Raw genomic sequence first — 13,998 nt, 5'->3', positions numbered from 1 at the left:
ACCTGTGTTGATTTGGGTTCAAATTATGTGATAAATATCAGTTAGATTAGATCATTTGTAAGGGCTGTTAATTTGGGATCAAACGTGCTCTTGTTTCTAAGCTGTGAGGGAGTAAATACTCTCTTTGGAAAGTACAGATCTATTTTCCGGGTACTTGTGACTGCTGTTATTAATGAGAGGCTAAAATAGGTGCCATGTTGAATGCTGGGTAATTAAGTAAAGCGCAAAACCCAGCTCCATCTCTCCTTTGGCGAACTTTGTTCCAGGGCAGGTGTCGAGTGATGGTGTTCAGGCGAGTTGAGAGTGAGCTCTCAGAAACCTGCTGGGCAGTCATGCTCATTCACATTCAGTCACTGTTTACAGAGAATCACCTGAACGGTGCCATAGCCCAGATGATATTGCTCGCAGACATGTCTTACCTGCTGCACCACATTTCTTCCTGTGTTATCTTGAGATGCATCACTCTCTCTCTCTCTCTCTCTCTCTCTCTCTCTCTCTCTCTCTTTGCAGCTCATTCCTTCTTGTAAGAATGACTAGCTGCTCATGTGTGGTTGTTAAGATAGCTGTTGTATGTCTGTTAAATAATTGCAGCATTTTTTAAAACCACTGTACATGTTGCTCTGTAGAGTTTACATCATCTTTAAACCATTCTTTGTGTTCTGCATGGCGACAGTCACTATTTGTGCTTCAACATCTCACAGTAAGTGCTGCTAGTACAGCGTGTCCTCTGAAATAGAGTGTGGTGCGAATTCAGTTGGGAGAAAAAGAGCTACTGTAAAAGTCCTCCGAGTGACGAAAACCACCATGAAGATATTACATGTAAACAGAACGCATGTTTAACCACATTATAATTACCTTAACCAGACTGTTGTTCTTACTCCTCAATACAATTATCACTCGGTGAATGGGAAGGTACGTGCCAATAAAAATAAATCGTTTCTGTTTTGCCTTGGCCCACCTCTCGATATAATGCTCGACTCTGCAGCTGCACCGTGCTGTGGAAAACAAACAGTGCCGTGCAGCTGGGCTCCTCAAGACAGCGAAAGGGGAATTTTAATCCCATTTTTTTTCTTTGGCACCAGTTAGATTTATTTGGTCATAAAGAAAGCAAAAGCACCCCACCATCTGAGAAGGATTGGGAAGTGAGAACGCAAATTATGCCAGAATCCCAGTTGCAGACGCAACACAACAGCCCAGGAAATGAATCCCCAATAGGTCAAAGTGCTCAAAGAGTGTGAAAGGAGTCTAATTAACTCAGATAGTGACACATTACTGGGATACCTGGACAGCTCAGATCAGCCTGTCATACTTACAGAGAACACTGACAACAGACTAAATATGCTGCAGTGCAGATTTTCACAGTGATATCATTCCCAGTAACAGTTATTTCACCATGAGGCGCATAAGCACTACAGCCAAGGGCTAACCTACACGTGTCTCTCATCCATTCCCTGCAGCGCGGTCTGAAAACAACTATCCGGAGAGCCTCAAACCATTTCCAACTGTCACGTCCCTGCTCCAGTACTCCTAACCTGATATGACAGGGCAAGACGAGGTGAGGGTCAGGCCTCGAGGAAGATTCATAACGTGTAACTCAAACTATGAGCATTATATTCATAATTGCCTGTGGTTGAAAAGTGAAGATGGCCGAGTGCTGCACCTATTGTCTCTCATGTTACCTTCATTAACTTCTCGTCTTACATCAGACACTACGCGTCTTCATTCATACAATAACAAGGCTAAGAACAATGAAAAAACCGAATTATGTCGTGGTGGAATGGATTAACGTTAATTAATGTATTTCCTCAAGTACTTGAGTACAAATTTGAGGTACTTTTTACTTGAGTGCTTCCATTTTATTCTGTTATTTACTACTTTTAAGAGCTAAATATGGCACTTTTGCCACTTATAACATTTTACATGCAAAACATATGATCAATTTTATTATATTTGATTAAATTACCCAACACCACGTATCACGGTTAATGCTACTTCCACAGTAATCAACTAATAATACAATATATTGCGGTATAACAACCACAGGGACAGGGTTTGTCTGCATAACACAGATAATACTGTCCTTTCTTAAGTAAGGTTTTGAATGCAGGACAATATTTAGAATGGTGCATTTTTACACTGCTGTTGCTACTTTTACTAAAGTGAAAGATTTTAATACCTCACGTTTTGGCAATAATGTCTCATTTTCATCTATGCACATGAGAAACAGTAGATATGTCTGTTGTCTGTTGGCACTATAAATCAAATGTGATGCAGTACATAGATGAAAATAAACTATATAAGTTTGGGGACAGATACAAACAGAAAGGACTACAGCCTTTTGGTGAGTGGAAAGGAATGCACTCGTAATAAGCTGATAAAATGCAATGCAACAAACATCTGGAATATTGTTCAAAGCTCCAACTAGCTTAGCTCCATAAAAAAGATAAATGTGTCCCTGTGAATGTCCAGAGAGCAGCATGTCTACTCATCCCATTCCTCCAGTACACTGAGGCACAGGACAGTCTGCAGGCCCCAAAGCTATTTGGTTCAAGTGCAATAAAAAAATAAGACTATCGCTCAAAAGCCTTAAAAAATGAATTTCACAGAAAACATTGCAGAGATGCTGTTTCACACAGACACAAGAACTCAAACTGATACATAGCTCAGAGTGTGCTGTCAGCTTGTATGTAGTCTCAAGAGAGGTGCAAGAAGTTTCCATTATGGCAGCATGGTGTCTCTGTTTAACTATCATAAACGTCTGCTGTTCTGAGGCGACATGTTTAATCGGGCTGCAAAAACAGCATTTATATGACTGTTTATGGGCTATGCTGTTTAAAAGGTCACTGCAATCAGAATCATGTATCTGCTCCATAGTGTTTAAGCTCTGTCTGTGGTTAAAGTATAACATTTGTGTGGTGAAAACGGTACAATACAACCACTCCTTTCTTGGCTGTTTTTTTTTCTTTAATGATATGCCTCACCCTCTGTTAGCTGCTTAGATTGAATTTCCCATTTTTATATAGAAAAGCTTGTGGACTAAGTCCTCCATCTAAGATATGCAAAGAACGCACGCGAGGAACAGAGCTCTACACATGAAGAACGTAAAGGCAATCAGGATGTTCAACATGAAATAGTCAGTCGGAGCATTGTCCTGATTTCATTTCCTAAAACTCTTGATAATGACTGGGATTTCGAATGAAAGACGGTGTGACAAGAGAGGGAAAAAAGAAGCAATTTTAATGTTTTGTTTTTTAAGGGGTGCGTGCGTGGAGGGGGGGTGGGCTAGCTCTTTATCATGCCTCACTATCCAACCTCTTACCTCCCCTTTTGGGCCTTTAGGAGCATCCTGTGACCCCCCGACCTTCTGGACAATAGAGGCCAGGACGTTTCCCAGTGAGCAGCGATGGAGCCAACAACAGGAACATGAGGGGTGCTCCTGGGAAACAAACTGTTTATTGTGCAGCAGGATGGACAATCCCCCCATGTCCCAGTCACTTACTTTCACACATAATCGCAGACACTAGCTACACACCTCTGCACAGTAAAATCCAGCCAGACAACAGGTGGCTGCTTTAATACCTCTGAACCATGTAACGACAATAATATTCAAATCTCCCATATCTTCTGAGGAGGGTGTGTGTGTGTGTGTGTGTGTGTGTGCTTGGCTGTAACAAAAGTAGAAACATAACAAGGATATTTCCCTTTGACCTTTTAATATTTTCTTCTATGAATCATACTCAATTTGTACTTGTCCCAGGACACAGCCTGAAAACATGTGCACATTGTCGCTTTCTCCTTCGCTTCTGCACTGGCTCAGGCTGCAGATAATACGTTTATATTTAGTCAGACTTTCTATTTGATAACAGTACCAAGCCATTTGTTGGTACTGCCACTGCCTGTCTGTTTCAGAGGAAATCCCTCCTTTGTCTCTCAAGGAAGCTCAGCAAACTGCAAAAACCTGAATTTGTCATCAGAACTCAAACAGCTGGAACGCATTTGATTACGGAGAGCCACCGCTAAATGTATTAGTCAACACTCCAGACTAGTTATTACCTAGGCTCTGGAGACTACTCATTGCAAGAGCAGCACAGTAAAACAGTTTCCAGAGCTGTCAATCACCGTGCCAAAACTGTGGTGCAACACAGAGACACAGAGGGCTCTGGGGATTGGTCTTTAAGTGCTTAACCCCAAAGGATTACTGGTTCTTTATGACTATATGTGTGGTTTGTGCCATGTGCTCCACATGATGCACATCTGATAAGGGTGGATCAGAGGTGATAGACACAGGGGACTGGATCTGAGCTCATTCTTGTTGCCCCCTCTAGAGAGACATTAAATCCTGACAATCAGAAAAGAATTTAAAAATAACCCATAAATCATTTTGGAGATGATGAATCTATAACTCATGGTCGCTGTTAGAGTAACAACAATGTTATGTGATATTGTTTCATTCCAAATGTGGAAGGTATGTTTGGACAAGGACTTTACATAACTGGTTCTACCTGAGTTTTTCCATTTTGTGATTGTGTTTTTTCTTTTACTTTCGTACATTTCAGAGGAAAATCATCCACATTTACTTTCCCAATTAAGATGTTACATGCAAAACATATGATAAGCTTTAAATCTGATACTAATATAAAATGATTTTTAAACAACAATGATTCTTTAAAATATTGTTTTGTGTTTTTGATACTTGTTGAAAATTAGTAAAAAACTGTTATTCAGGAAACAAGTCATCGCTCAGCCTGCCACTTTAAAGAGGTTTGGTCACTGAAAACACTAAACTGAAGTATTATTTTTGTGCTAGGACCCCTGCTTGCAAATGAGACATCCCGTAACCAGCTATGCAATTAGGCCAATAAAACCTGCAGAGTTTTCTACAGTCACAGTTAAAGCATATAATGCATTTAATAAGCACATCCTTGAAGCTATAAATGTTTATATGATTGCATCATTTAAACCGTGTAAGCCAACAAAAACATGCAGTCATGTACCCGCTTGTTTTAATGTCTAAGACACAAGAAGAAGACAAAAGGAAGCTACAGAAAGCTCTTAAAATGGACTTTTAGTGATTGATGCAAGTTGTAAAACGCACTCATACCGATACCCACAAAAGCAAAAAGGGAGACTTGAGGATTAATTCAGAGATTTTCTAGGTCAAAGGCCACCTTAACACAGACAAGCAAAATCAAATCACAGCTAAGGAAATGAGCCATGAAACACTGATTGGTCCATACATAATGACCCTTTTTCCAGTTGCTTAGCTCAAGAATTATTTGATTGTGCAGAGTGCTGACTTCACGGCAAACATGAGCAGTGCTTGCACATATTGCCTGAGTGTATAATCAAATCAAGACCATTGATACAAGGAGTGAACAAATATCTCTTAGTATGTGGGAACAATGAACCTTTGTTCCATAAGAGAGCCCTCAGAAAGCTAATACACTGACCGAAGGTAGAACACCTCTGGGGACTGTGAGCCCAGCTTGTGCTCAGCATTAATTGGTTGTGCTTTTATTGGATAATTCAGACAATAGCAAGATCCATTTAAGTTAATTTTGAAAATGACAGTGAGCATATGTGCTTTGTCGTGGTAGCCATGGGAAAAGTGCCACCGAGAGGAATATACTTCTGCTCAGACACGGCTTTACCATAATTGCCACAATAAGTGGAATGCTTTCTCTTATACAATGGAACTTCTGCTAATGATGATTCATGTGACCAAAAAGACAGATCACTGGAGTCTGCTGAGTCCAAGGTTTCAAATAACCACACTATAGGCTATATTCCTCATGAGACAGGTCAACTAAGCTCCTACCCCCACCCATATCATCCCAGGTCTGACACATTCACACCTTGGCTCATACATCAATTCGGAACTTGGGGCACCAGGCCTGTAACTAAAAACTCAACTTCTGGGTATAGGTGGGAAATTCCCTATACAGGTCAGTGATATGTTGCCTTATAGAAACACAGACATTGCTTGCTTATTGCTTTGAACGTTTACAAGGTAGCATCACCCCTTAACTGAAGGGCTCACCAGTGTATCTGTCAACTACAAACCCCATAGGTTTAAAGTACACAGTAGCAAGTGAACCAACACGATTTGAGATTTCAGAGGAAGCTACAGTAGAGTGACTGTGCGAGGCTTTGTGAACTGAGGCTTCAAGCCAACAAAGTGTGGGCTTGACTGTGTCTGAAAACCTCATGCTGATAAATGGCCTCTCCAAGTAGACAAACTCAGAACACAAGGCCCCTGCTGCACAAGACCCAAACTGCTACCTCTGCTGCTGGCTGAATCTGATTACAGACAGGCCCCGAGGACAGGCAGGTCATTGAGAGCACAGAGATGAGCAAACAATAAGATATTATCTGAAGGAATCTTCAGCTTTCCAAAGGAAAATGGTCCCTCTCAGTGTCACATTGACGATAGGATCCTCAACCTGACACTGAATCAGCCATTTAAGAAGAATGAACACTGCGACCCATTCATACATACTCACTAAAATAATGAGAGCTCTTTTTTCACTCTTGTTTAAGACATATAAAGGGAAGCTCATGAGGCTTTGCGAGACAAGGCTGTGCAGAAACCGGAGCACGCAGCTGACTCAGATGAATATGCCTTTACAATGATTGGGTATTGAATGAACAATTCTATAGTCTTTTTTCTTTATTCTTATGTTCTTGTAAATAATACACGTGTTTGGCTTCATTGTACTTTGCTGATCCATTGTCATGCGCTTTTGCACTTGAACAAATTGATTTGAAAACAAAACTTTGAATAAATTAATTGATTCAGAGCGTACAACATTCAATTTGACAAATTACTGTAAATCTCACAAAAACGTTTTTCGGTCAAAGCTGTACATAATCTATTCTGGTCATGTCTTTCCTGTGTGTGTGTGTGTGCGTGTGTGAGTGTGTGTGTGTGTGTGTGTGTGTGTGTGTGTGTTTTTGCTCTTTTCAAATAGTGACATCTTGTGGACACCTGGCCTCAGTTATTGTGTTGAAGTCAACTGTATGTTTGAGCTCATATGTTACCCTATTGTTGCATTACTGCCTTCCCATCTTTACTATTAGTGCTGTGAACTTGATGGTAAGGATGATGATTGTACTGATAACAATGATGACTTAATTACTTTAAGATATTTGTTTAATGTAAATAAAAAATAACTCTTGACCTAAGGCAGCATGTGATATTGTGGCAAATAGAAGGGACAGAATTGGTAGCCACAGCCAAAATATAGGTAGGCATCCGCAAATTTCTGGGAAGCACTTGTGTGGAGTTTTAGTTCATACCATTTTATTGTGATACATATCATTTTGATCAAAAAGTAGGAGGTCACGTGCAGTTGTTTTGTAGAAATAATTATTGTCATTATCCTCCCTAATGATTGCAAGTCATATAATTTCGATTTTGTGAAGTGGACTGTGTCAAAACAGTCCAAAAAATAAAAATGGATTTTGAACTACAACCATGGAAGTTGTATTTGTCAATTCGCGTTTTGTTAGAAAGGTCTCGCGATATTACCAAACGGTGTTTGCCAGGCACGAAGAGGAGTAGGGATGAGAGGAGAGAGCAAAATATCCCGGTTGTTCTGTAGCTAAAGAAAAATCAAGATTTAATACACAGTGTCGCGCATAGGTTGTACGAGAAACCAAAAGCCCCCAGCCTGTTATATGTTAGACGTGATTTCTTTATTATACGTAAAGTGAGATTTGGAAGTACGCAGCCACAGAAGCCAAATTGTATGTGTGAACCGTTAGCTGACAGGCTACCTAGCATAGCATAGCCATTGATGCAATGGCGTTGAAAAGAATTCAGAAGGTGAGTGTGTATTTCTTTCATGTGCAAACCATACCTTCTAGTTGACACATTTTTCTGAGTGTGGGATCCTCTGCGAAGATAACAGCAGTGTGTAGCCCTTTCTGTCGCTCGACTTAGCCTTACTTGCGTGCTTTTTGTGCTCCTTTTTAAAAATTATTCACAGACAAAGACGAGCTAACCACTGGTGGCCCTGTTGGTGCATTGCTACAGTAACGTTGGCTATCAACAACCACTCGAACAGCGCTATTAATTTGACAGCTACGTTGTGTTTGTGTTTTGATATTTATTTTTTCTTTCTGACACTTAACGTCTTATCAGTACGTCAGTAAACGTGGCTATGACTAACCAACAAGCTAAAGCAAGTAATTTTGCAGTGCTGCGGTAGGCTAGCAGTAAGCTAACGTTACTAGGTGCTTTGGTATTTGGTTTGACTGAAAGACATGTTCAGGATTTGTTTTAACTTCTCTTTGTGGTTGGTCACTAAGCGTATGGCTGTTGATGTGTTTAGTCGCTGAATGACAGCTGCTTGCTGGTTGCCAAAATTGAACCCTAGTGTCAGTGTTGCCATATATGGAATGGTAAATGGGGCACTGGAGCAGGCCACGGTGTGTATTTATATAACAGAATAGATACGCTTCCTGTAGGGAGATGTTAAATAACGGGCTTAATTTCTATGTAACCATCTGTTGTTTTGCTGTCTGCGCTCATCGTCATTTCGTGAATAGTATGTAATGTGGTTTGGCCATAGCCTTTACAGTCATTGTTGATATAATGAACAGATTTTACCATCCTTGGATATTTCTATAGAACACATTTGTTTCTTTCTATTGAGCTTTGTAGTCAACATCCGCCGGTTAAATTGAACTGATGACCAAAATGTTTATGAAGTCATCTGTCCTAAAACCACCATTTACATGTCAACAGCCTAGGATCATGACTGTACAGCAAACATGGCTGCCACTGATAAGACCACTGATAGTAATAACAACCTGGCTCAAATTTGGGGTTGAACCAGCAACAAGTTCAATTATCCTACTGTACATAAAGCCAGTATAGCCAATATGGGTTAAGTCCTAGTGAAGTTTCAAAGAGGTTGGTCTCTGTTGCAAAGATATCCTTCTCTCTCAATCACTCAGGAAATGTCGAAGTTATTTCAAAATATATATAATTCGTCTATGATCCATCATTTTGACATGAAGTGCATTGGCCTAATGTTTAGGTGCAAGCATCAGCATATTTTCCTGTGTACCCAATATAAATAAATATAAAACTACCACTCTGGTTGCAAACCCAATTTAAAATGTAAGATATTTCCTTTCCAAGAGCACATTAGGTACAATACTGCAACTTACCAGTAAATTAAAGGCTGTTTCAGGATGTGATTGTCTTGCCTTTAGGAACTGTCAGACCTGCAGAGGGACCCACCTGCTCAATGCTCTGCTGGACCAGTTGGAGATGATTGTAAGTAGTTAAAAATTGTTGCATCAGCATATGCCTGATCTTGATAATACCATATTGCTGTGTATAAATCTGTTTTTAAGATTACATCAGTAGAGTATGACATTGTGCATCAGGAATTTGCATTCAGATGTTTATACTAAAGGCACTATTATTCTCCCCCCCCCAGTGTTTCATTGGCAGGCAACAATAATGGGTCCGGTAAGTGAAACTGTGTCTTAACCCAACTGAAATATGCAACAGAGACAATGAAATTGCAGTTGACTAACTTATCTTTCTATTTCTATTTTTATTTCAAAAGAGTGACAGCCCATATCAGAGTGGAGTGTTTTTCCTCACCATTCACTTCCCAACAGATTACCCCTTCAAACCACCCAAAGTGAGTAAGGGTCTGACTTGTGTGTCGTATAATGAGGCACATATTTCAACTCACTTCTTATTCATTTATTTTACTGTGGTAAAGGCAATGTGCTTCACTGGAAAATTACAACATTTATTTCCTGTTTTGTCACAGGTTGCATTCACAACAAAAATTTACCACCCTAATATCAACAGCAATGGAAGTATTTGCCTGGATATACTGAGATCTCAATGGTCACCCGCACTTACAGTATCAAAAGGTAAGAGATAATACAAGATTTATACTAGTGTGTTGACATTTTTATTTATGAAGACAGTTGTGAATGTTGACTCAGCATGCACAGTACTAGGGCTCTGACTCTGTTGCGGCTAAATGTAATGCAAGCATTATTAATTTTATTAGTCACATCCAGGTTTGACAAGTGAAGTGGAAGTTGCCACAATCACTCTGCCCAGGGTGGCAAACCAGTAAACATTCAGCATCTGCATTTAAAAAACAGCACAAAAAGTTATACACAAATTTGCTAAATATATAACTGCAGTTTGGTGAGACAATTGGAATTCTGATGATAAAAAAACGAATATAAAGTTGCCATTTTGTTGAAAGTATGTTACATTTTTGGGTAAAATCATGAAGTCTTAATCTTGATTACCTTTCAGTTGTAGTTTAGTTCAGGCCTCTTGTATGCCTTCAGATGGTGTTTAGTGTACTTCCTCAGCGCTTAAATACTATTCATGGATATGTCAGAAAATCTCATTTCTTGCCACATTGCAACGTCCAAATACCCCTGACTTTCAGGTACGTTGTCCGTGTAAAAAGACTTGTTGGAAATGGAATCCATTATCAAATGAAATTCTGAAAAACTTTTCAATTTAATAGGATACACAAATATTACAGAATTAGTAAACAAATCAGTACCTGTAAATATTATTATACATTACAATAATAATTGTATTGTATAATAATACAATAATATTCTCAAGGCACAAACACACGATCAATTATATTTTATGGTATTTGGTCATGTATATATTGATATTCTCTTTTATCAATATGGTTTGGCCCTACTGTGATGATTATCTAAAGATGTAAAGAACACACCTTTAGGAGTAGGTCTGTCTAAGAAAAAAGTAAGTAGTGGCCTTTACACCTCAAGGCCATAGCCAATAAATCCCCTCTCATTGTCACATTGAGATTCTGTTAATGTAATCGAAATACTTTCTGATTAATTCTTCCACAGTGTTATTGTCTATCTGCTCTCTTCTGTGTGATCCAAACCCGGACGACCCACTGGTACCAGAGATCGCCCATACATACAAGGCTGACAGGGAAAAGTGAGTGTAAAACATGAATGAGATTTACCACATCTCTCAGCTTTGCTCACTGTGATACTGACTCATTATTTTTGGAGATAATGTTCTTAGTTTGCAAGTTCACCTGAAACCTTTTTCCAAACTTTGCATGTGTTTTCCAGGTACAACAAATTAGCAAGAGATTGGACACAGAAGTATGCAATGTGAGAATGCCAGGGAGATCAAAATACAAATAAGAACAAAAGAAACGCGTTTGATTTGTAACTTGAGGCAAATGAGCAACAGAGGAAAATAAACTAGACAACAGCCCATCTTTTGGAGGAGGAAGCGATACAATGAGGTACAGTGCCACCTGGCTTTCCATGTGCTGAGCTGCTACCATGTGCTGTCCTTCATGACTTGTATGGATCTGCTGAGCAGGACCTGATGGGCTCCTTAAAGCACTCCCATATGGAATACCGGAAACTCTTCACAGTCCATGCCGCCACACTCAGACTTTAAAACTGTTACTCCTGCTATTGTGATTATCACTATCATTGTTGCTATTCATACGCATCATTTTCACTGTCCATGAGTCATATCGTGCTACTCAGAAGCAAAATGTTTGATTTATATAGGAGATAGGCTCTCCTTTCATTTCAGAGGTACTGTCTGTGTCCCACTGGATATCTTGTTATTACTGTATTTCCATGTATTTAGTGGCCTTTCTGTGTTATTATTTTCGGTATATGTGCAATTGAGGCAGAATGTTCCCTGTTCAACACAATGGTGCAGTGCCATTACCAGCAGCTGACCTGTTGGCACATACTGTCTCTACCCCGAAACAATGTGAAAGATGTAAAGAACCATTGGTCTCTATCACCCACTACATTTTAAATTGCAACAGTATTTGGTGGTTCTGAAGACACTGGAGAGCTGCTAAGAGGAGCTAGCTGGCCCTTGCCTCACTGTTGTGGGGCTCCATAGGGTGAATGTCAACTTCCATTTTTCTCACACATGCTGTCATTGCCCTTATACCCTGTTTAAGTAACCATCAATGGCTGGTGTCCATAATGCACAAAATACTACTGTTGTTTGACTTGTTTCTTGTTGTGTAGCTATGAACATAGCTACTCTTTGGCGTATAGCTAAGCTGTGTGCCACCTCCTCAGTACAGTTACTCAGGTATCTAACCAAATCATCAGCCTTTACATGCAGTGACCCATGGTGAGAAAAATGACCAGGGCTCATATCATCGGGCTTCTAAAAATAGTACTGATGTAAGCTCACTGGTTTGTTCATATTAGAGAAAATGCTCATGCTTCCTGAAGAGGCAAAAAGATCAAAGACAGATCAGCACTCCTGAAGTTCTTTATGCATATAGGCTTGGATATCCTGTGTTGCACAAAAATTTGTACTGTCATTTTGTCACAGAGGGTTTCTTCATTATCCCTACAATTCTTTTCTTAACCATTTCCATTTATTTTTGAACAACACTTGGATGTGAACAGCTTTTAAATGATGCTGTTAAACACGTACATGCTTCTGTTTTTCTAAAAAGAAATGGCCTTTGGTAACAGCTGGTGTCACTTCTACTCAGTCACCTATGCTTCAGAACGTAGTAAATTGAAGTCATGTGCATTTTATTACTTGAGGAGAATAAATACAGTAACTTTCCATGACAATTTAATCTGCTTTAAATATCAGGTGATGTGCAGTTTGTCAGCATGTTCATATTCATGGTCGGGTCTTCAAAGGTTTGTTTTGGGACTAATAATCCACACTGACAGTAAAACAGTTTGTCTGGGTGGTGCATTTGTGACCTTTTGTATTGTATCTTTAAAAGCTTTAGTTTTAGGCATTTTTTTTTCATTCATGTCACCAGAATTTAACATGATTGTGATGTGTCATAATGTAATAATAGTTTTAATATAATCCATTGTGACTGTTGGATAAAGTAGATAGGAAATGCTATGACTTTTATTTTTATTTTTATCAAGGCTCATAATGTGCCGATGCTGCCAATATAAAGGGAATTATTTGATGTTATAAAGGGGAAGAAATGTTGCTATTGAGGCATTATTGAGTGGATTCATCCAGAAAGGTCTATAGTAAAGCATGAACATTTTAGAAGCTTTGATTGTAGAATTAACACCATGGTTTAGGCGCCAAATATAGATCTTCATCATTGTTAGCTGCTGTAGAGAAAATTGTCAAAACAAGTTGTCCTGAAATACAGTATATACTTAACGGTTTTGAAAATATATCCTCTAAATGCAGTGGAAGTCTTTTTGCTGCCAGACCACAATTGAAAATTACTTGTGTGTAATAGTACTAGTTCAAACTTTTTGTGCATTGTTGTTTGTTCATCTGGCTATTTATTTATTTGAAAGCTGAGTATCTTCCAACTGTACGATTTGAATGCAGCCTCAATTCATCATGTGAGGGAGGCGACATTGACTTCCTTTGTCCAGTGTGCTCAATAGAGTTTATATAGGCAGCTTGGCATGCTTTGCACTCTGGAGAACCTTCTCACAGCCATTTGCCAGATATCAGGGATTTCGTTACAATTCATCTGCCTAACACCTCTGACTAAAATTTTAGCCTTAACCCTCATTTTGTGTATATATAGAGAGAACGTTGTCATAAACTGTAAATTTGCTATCAGGGCTGTATCCCCCAAATGGGTGATTTCATTTCATCAGTAGACACGGAAACCTGCTTGAACAGCACCAATATTTTTGTTGAAAAATTCGGCCTGGCTTTCTCTGAATGCAGGACCAGCCTTCATGCATCTTAAAATTTGGAGTATGTGTGCTTGAACTGCCACCATGAACGTCCACATGTCCTCACATAGCCTACACAAGATAACTATCGACCTTGTCATAACATATGAATAAAGCTCATCTTGGTTTACCGTTGTCTGCAGTCATTTTGTGCGTCTTTATGATGGAGTAATAACTAAGCTAACTAGCGATGCATTGATAGTATTAACGGAGGAGCGGATGCCTCTAAATAAGCAAAGAAAAACACGGAAATGTTGTACATGTATTACCTAA

The 13,998-nt window shown here is 39.3% G+C and overlaps 1 protein-coding gene across 1 annotated transcript; it reads left to right on the top strand.

Moving 5' to 3' along the window:
* The first annotated feature begins 7,566 nt into the window (after positions 1-7,566).
* On the top strand, positions 7,567-11,174 carry ube2d4 (ubiquitin conjugating enzyme E2 D4). Its single transcript, XM_070903662.1, has 7 exons — positions 7,567-7,828; positions 9,226-9,289; positions 9,456-9,487; positions 9,588-9,665; positions 9,801-9,906; positions 10,888-10,981; positions 11,122-11,174. Exons 1-7 carry the CDS (start codon positions 7,805-7,807, stop codon positions 11,165-11,167), a joined length of 444 nt encoding a protein of 147 aa, XP_070759763.1. The 5' UTR covers positions 7,567-7,804; the 3' UTR covers positions 11,168-11,174.
* Positions 11,175-13,998: the final 2,824 nt, after the last annotated feature.

The sequence above is a fragment of the Enoplosus armatus genome, chromosome 4, assembly GCF_043641665.1.
Source record: "Enoplosus armatus isolate fEnoArm2 chromosome 4, fEnoArm2.hap1, whole genome shotgun sequence".
Classification (NCBI taxonomy): Eukaryota; Metazoa; Chordata; class Actinopteri; order Centrarchiformes; family Enoplosidae; genus Enoplosus; species Enoplosus armatus.
The sequence above is the reverse complement of the archived record's forward strand: the minus strand, read 5'-3'. Positions and strand labels throughout refer to the sequence as shown.

What these genes read in the sequence shown, in the direction of transcription:
- ube2d4 (XM_070903662.1), top strand. Translation starts at nt 7,805, where the DNA reads ATGGCGTTGAAAAGAATTCAGAAG. An exon ending in CGTTGAAAAGAATTCAGAAG is followed by an intron (nt 7,829 to 9,225) that starts GTGAGTGTGTAT and finishes TCTTGCCTTTAG; the next exon opens with GAACTGTCAGACCTGCAGAG. An exon ending in ACCCCTTCAAACCACCCAAA is followed by an intron (nt 9,666 to 9,800) that starts GTGAGTAAGGGT and finishes GTTTTGTCACAG; the next exon opens with GTTGCATTCACAACAAAAAT.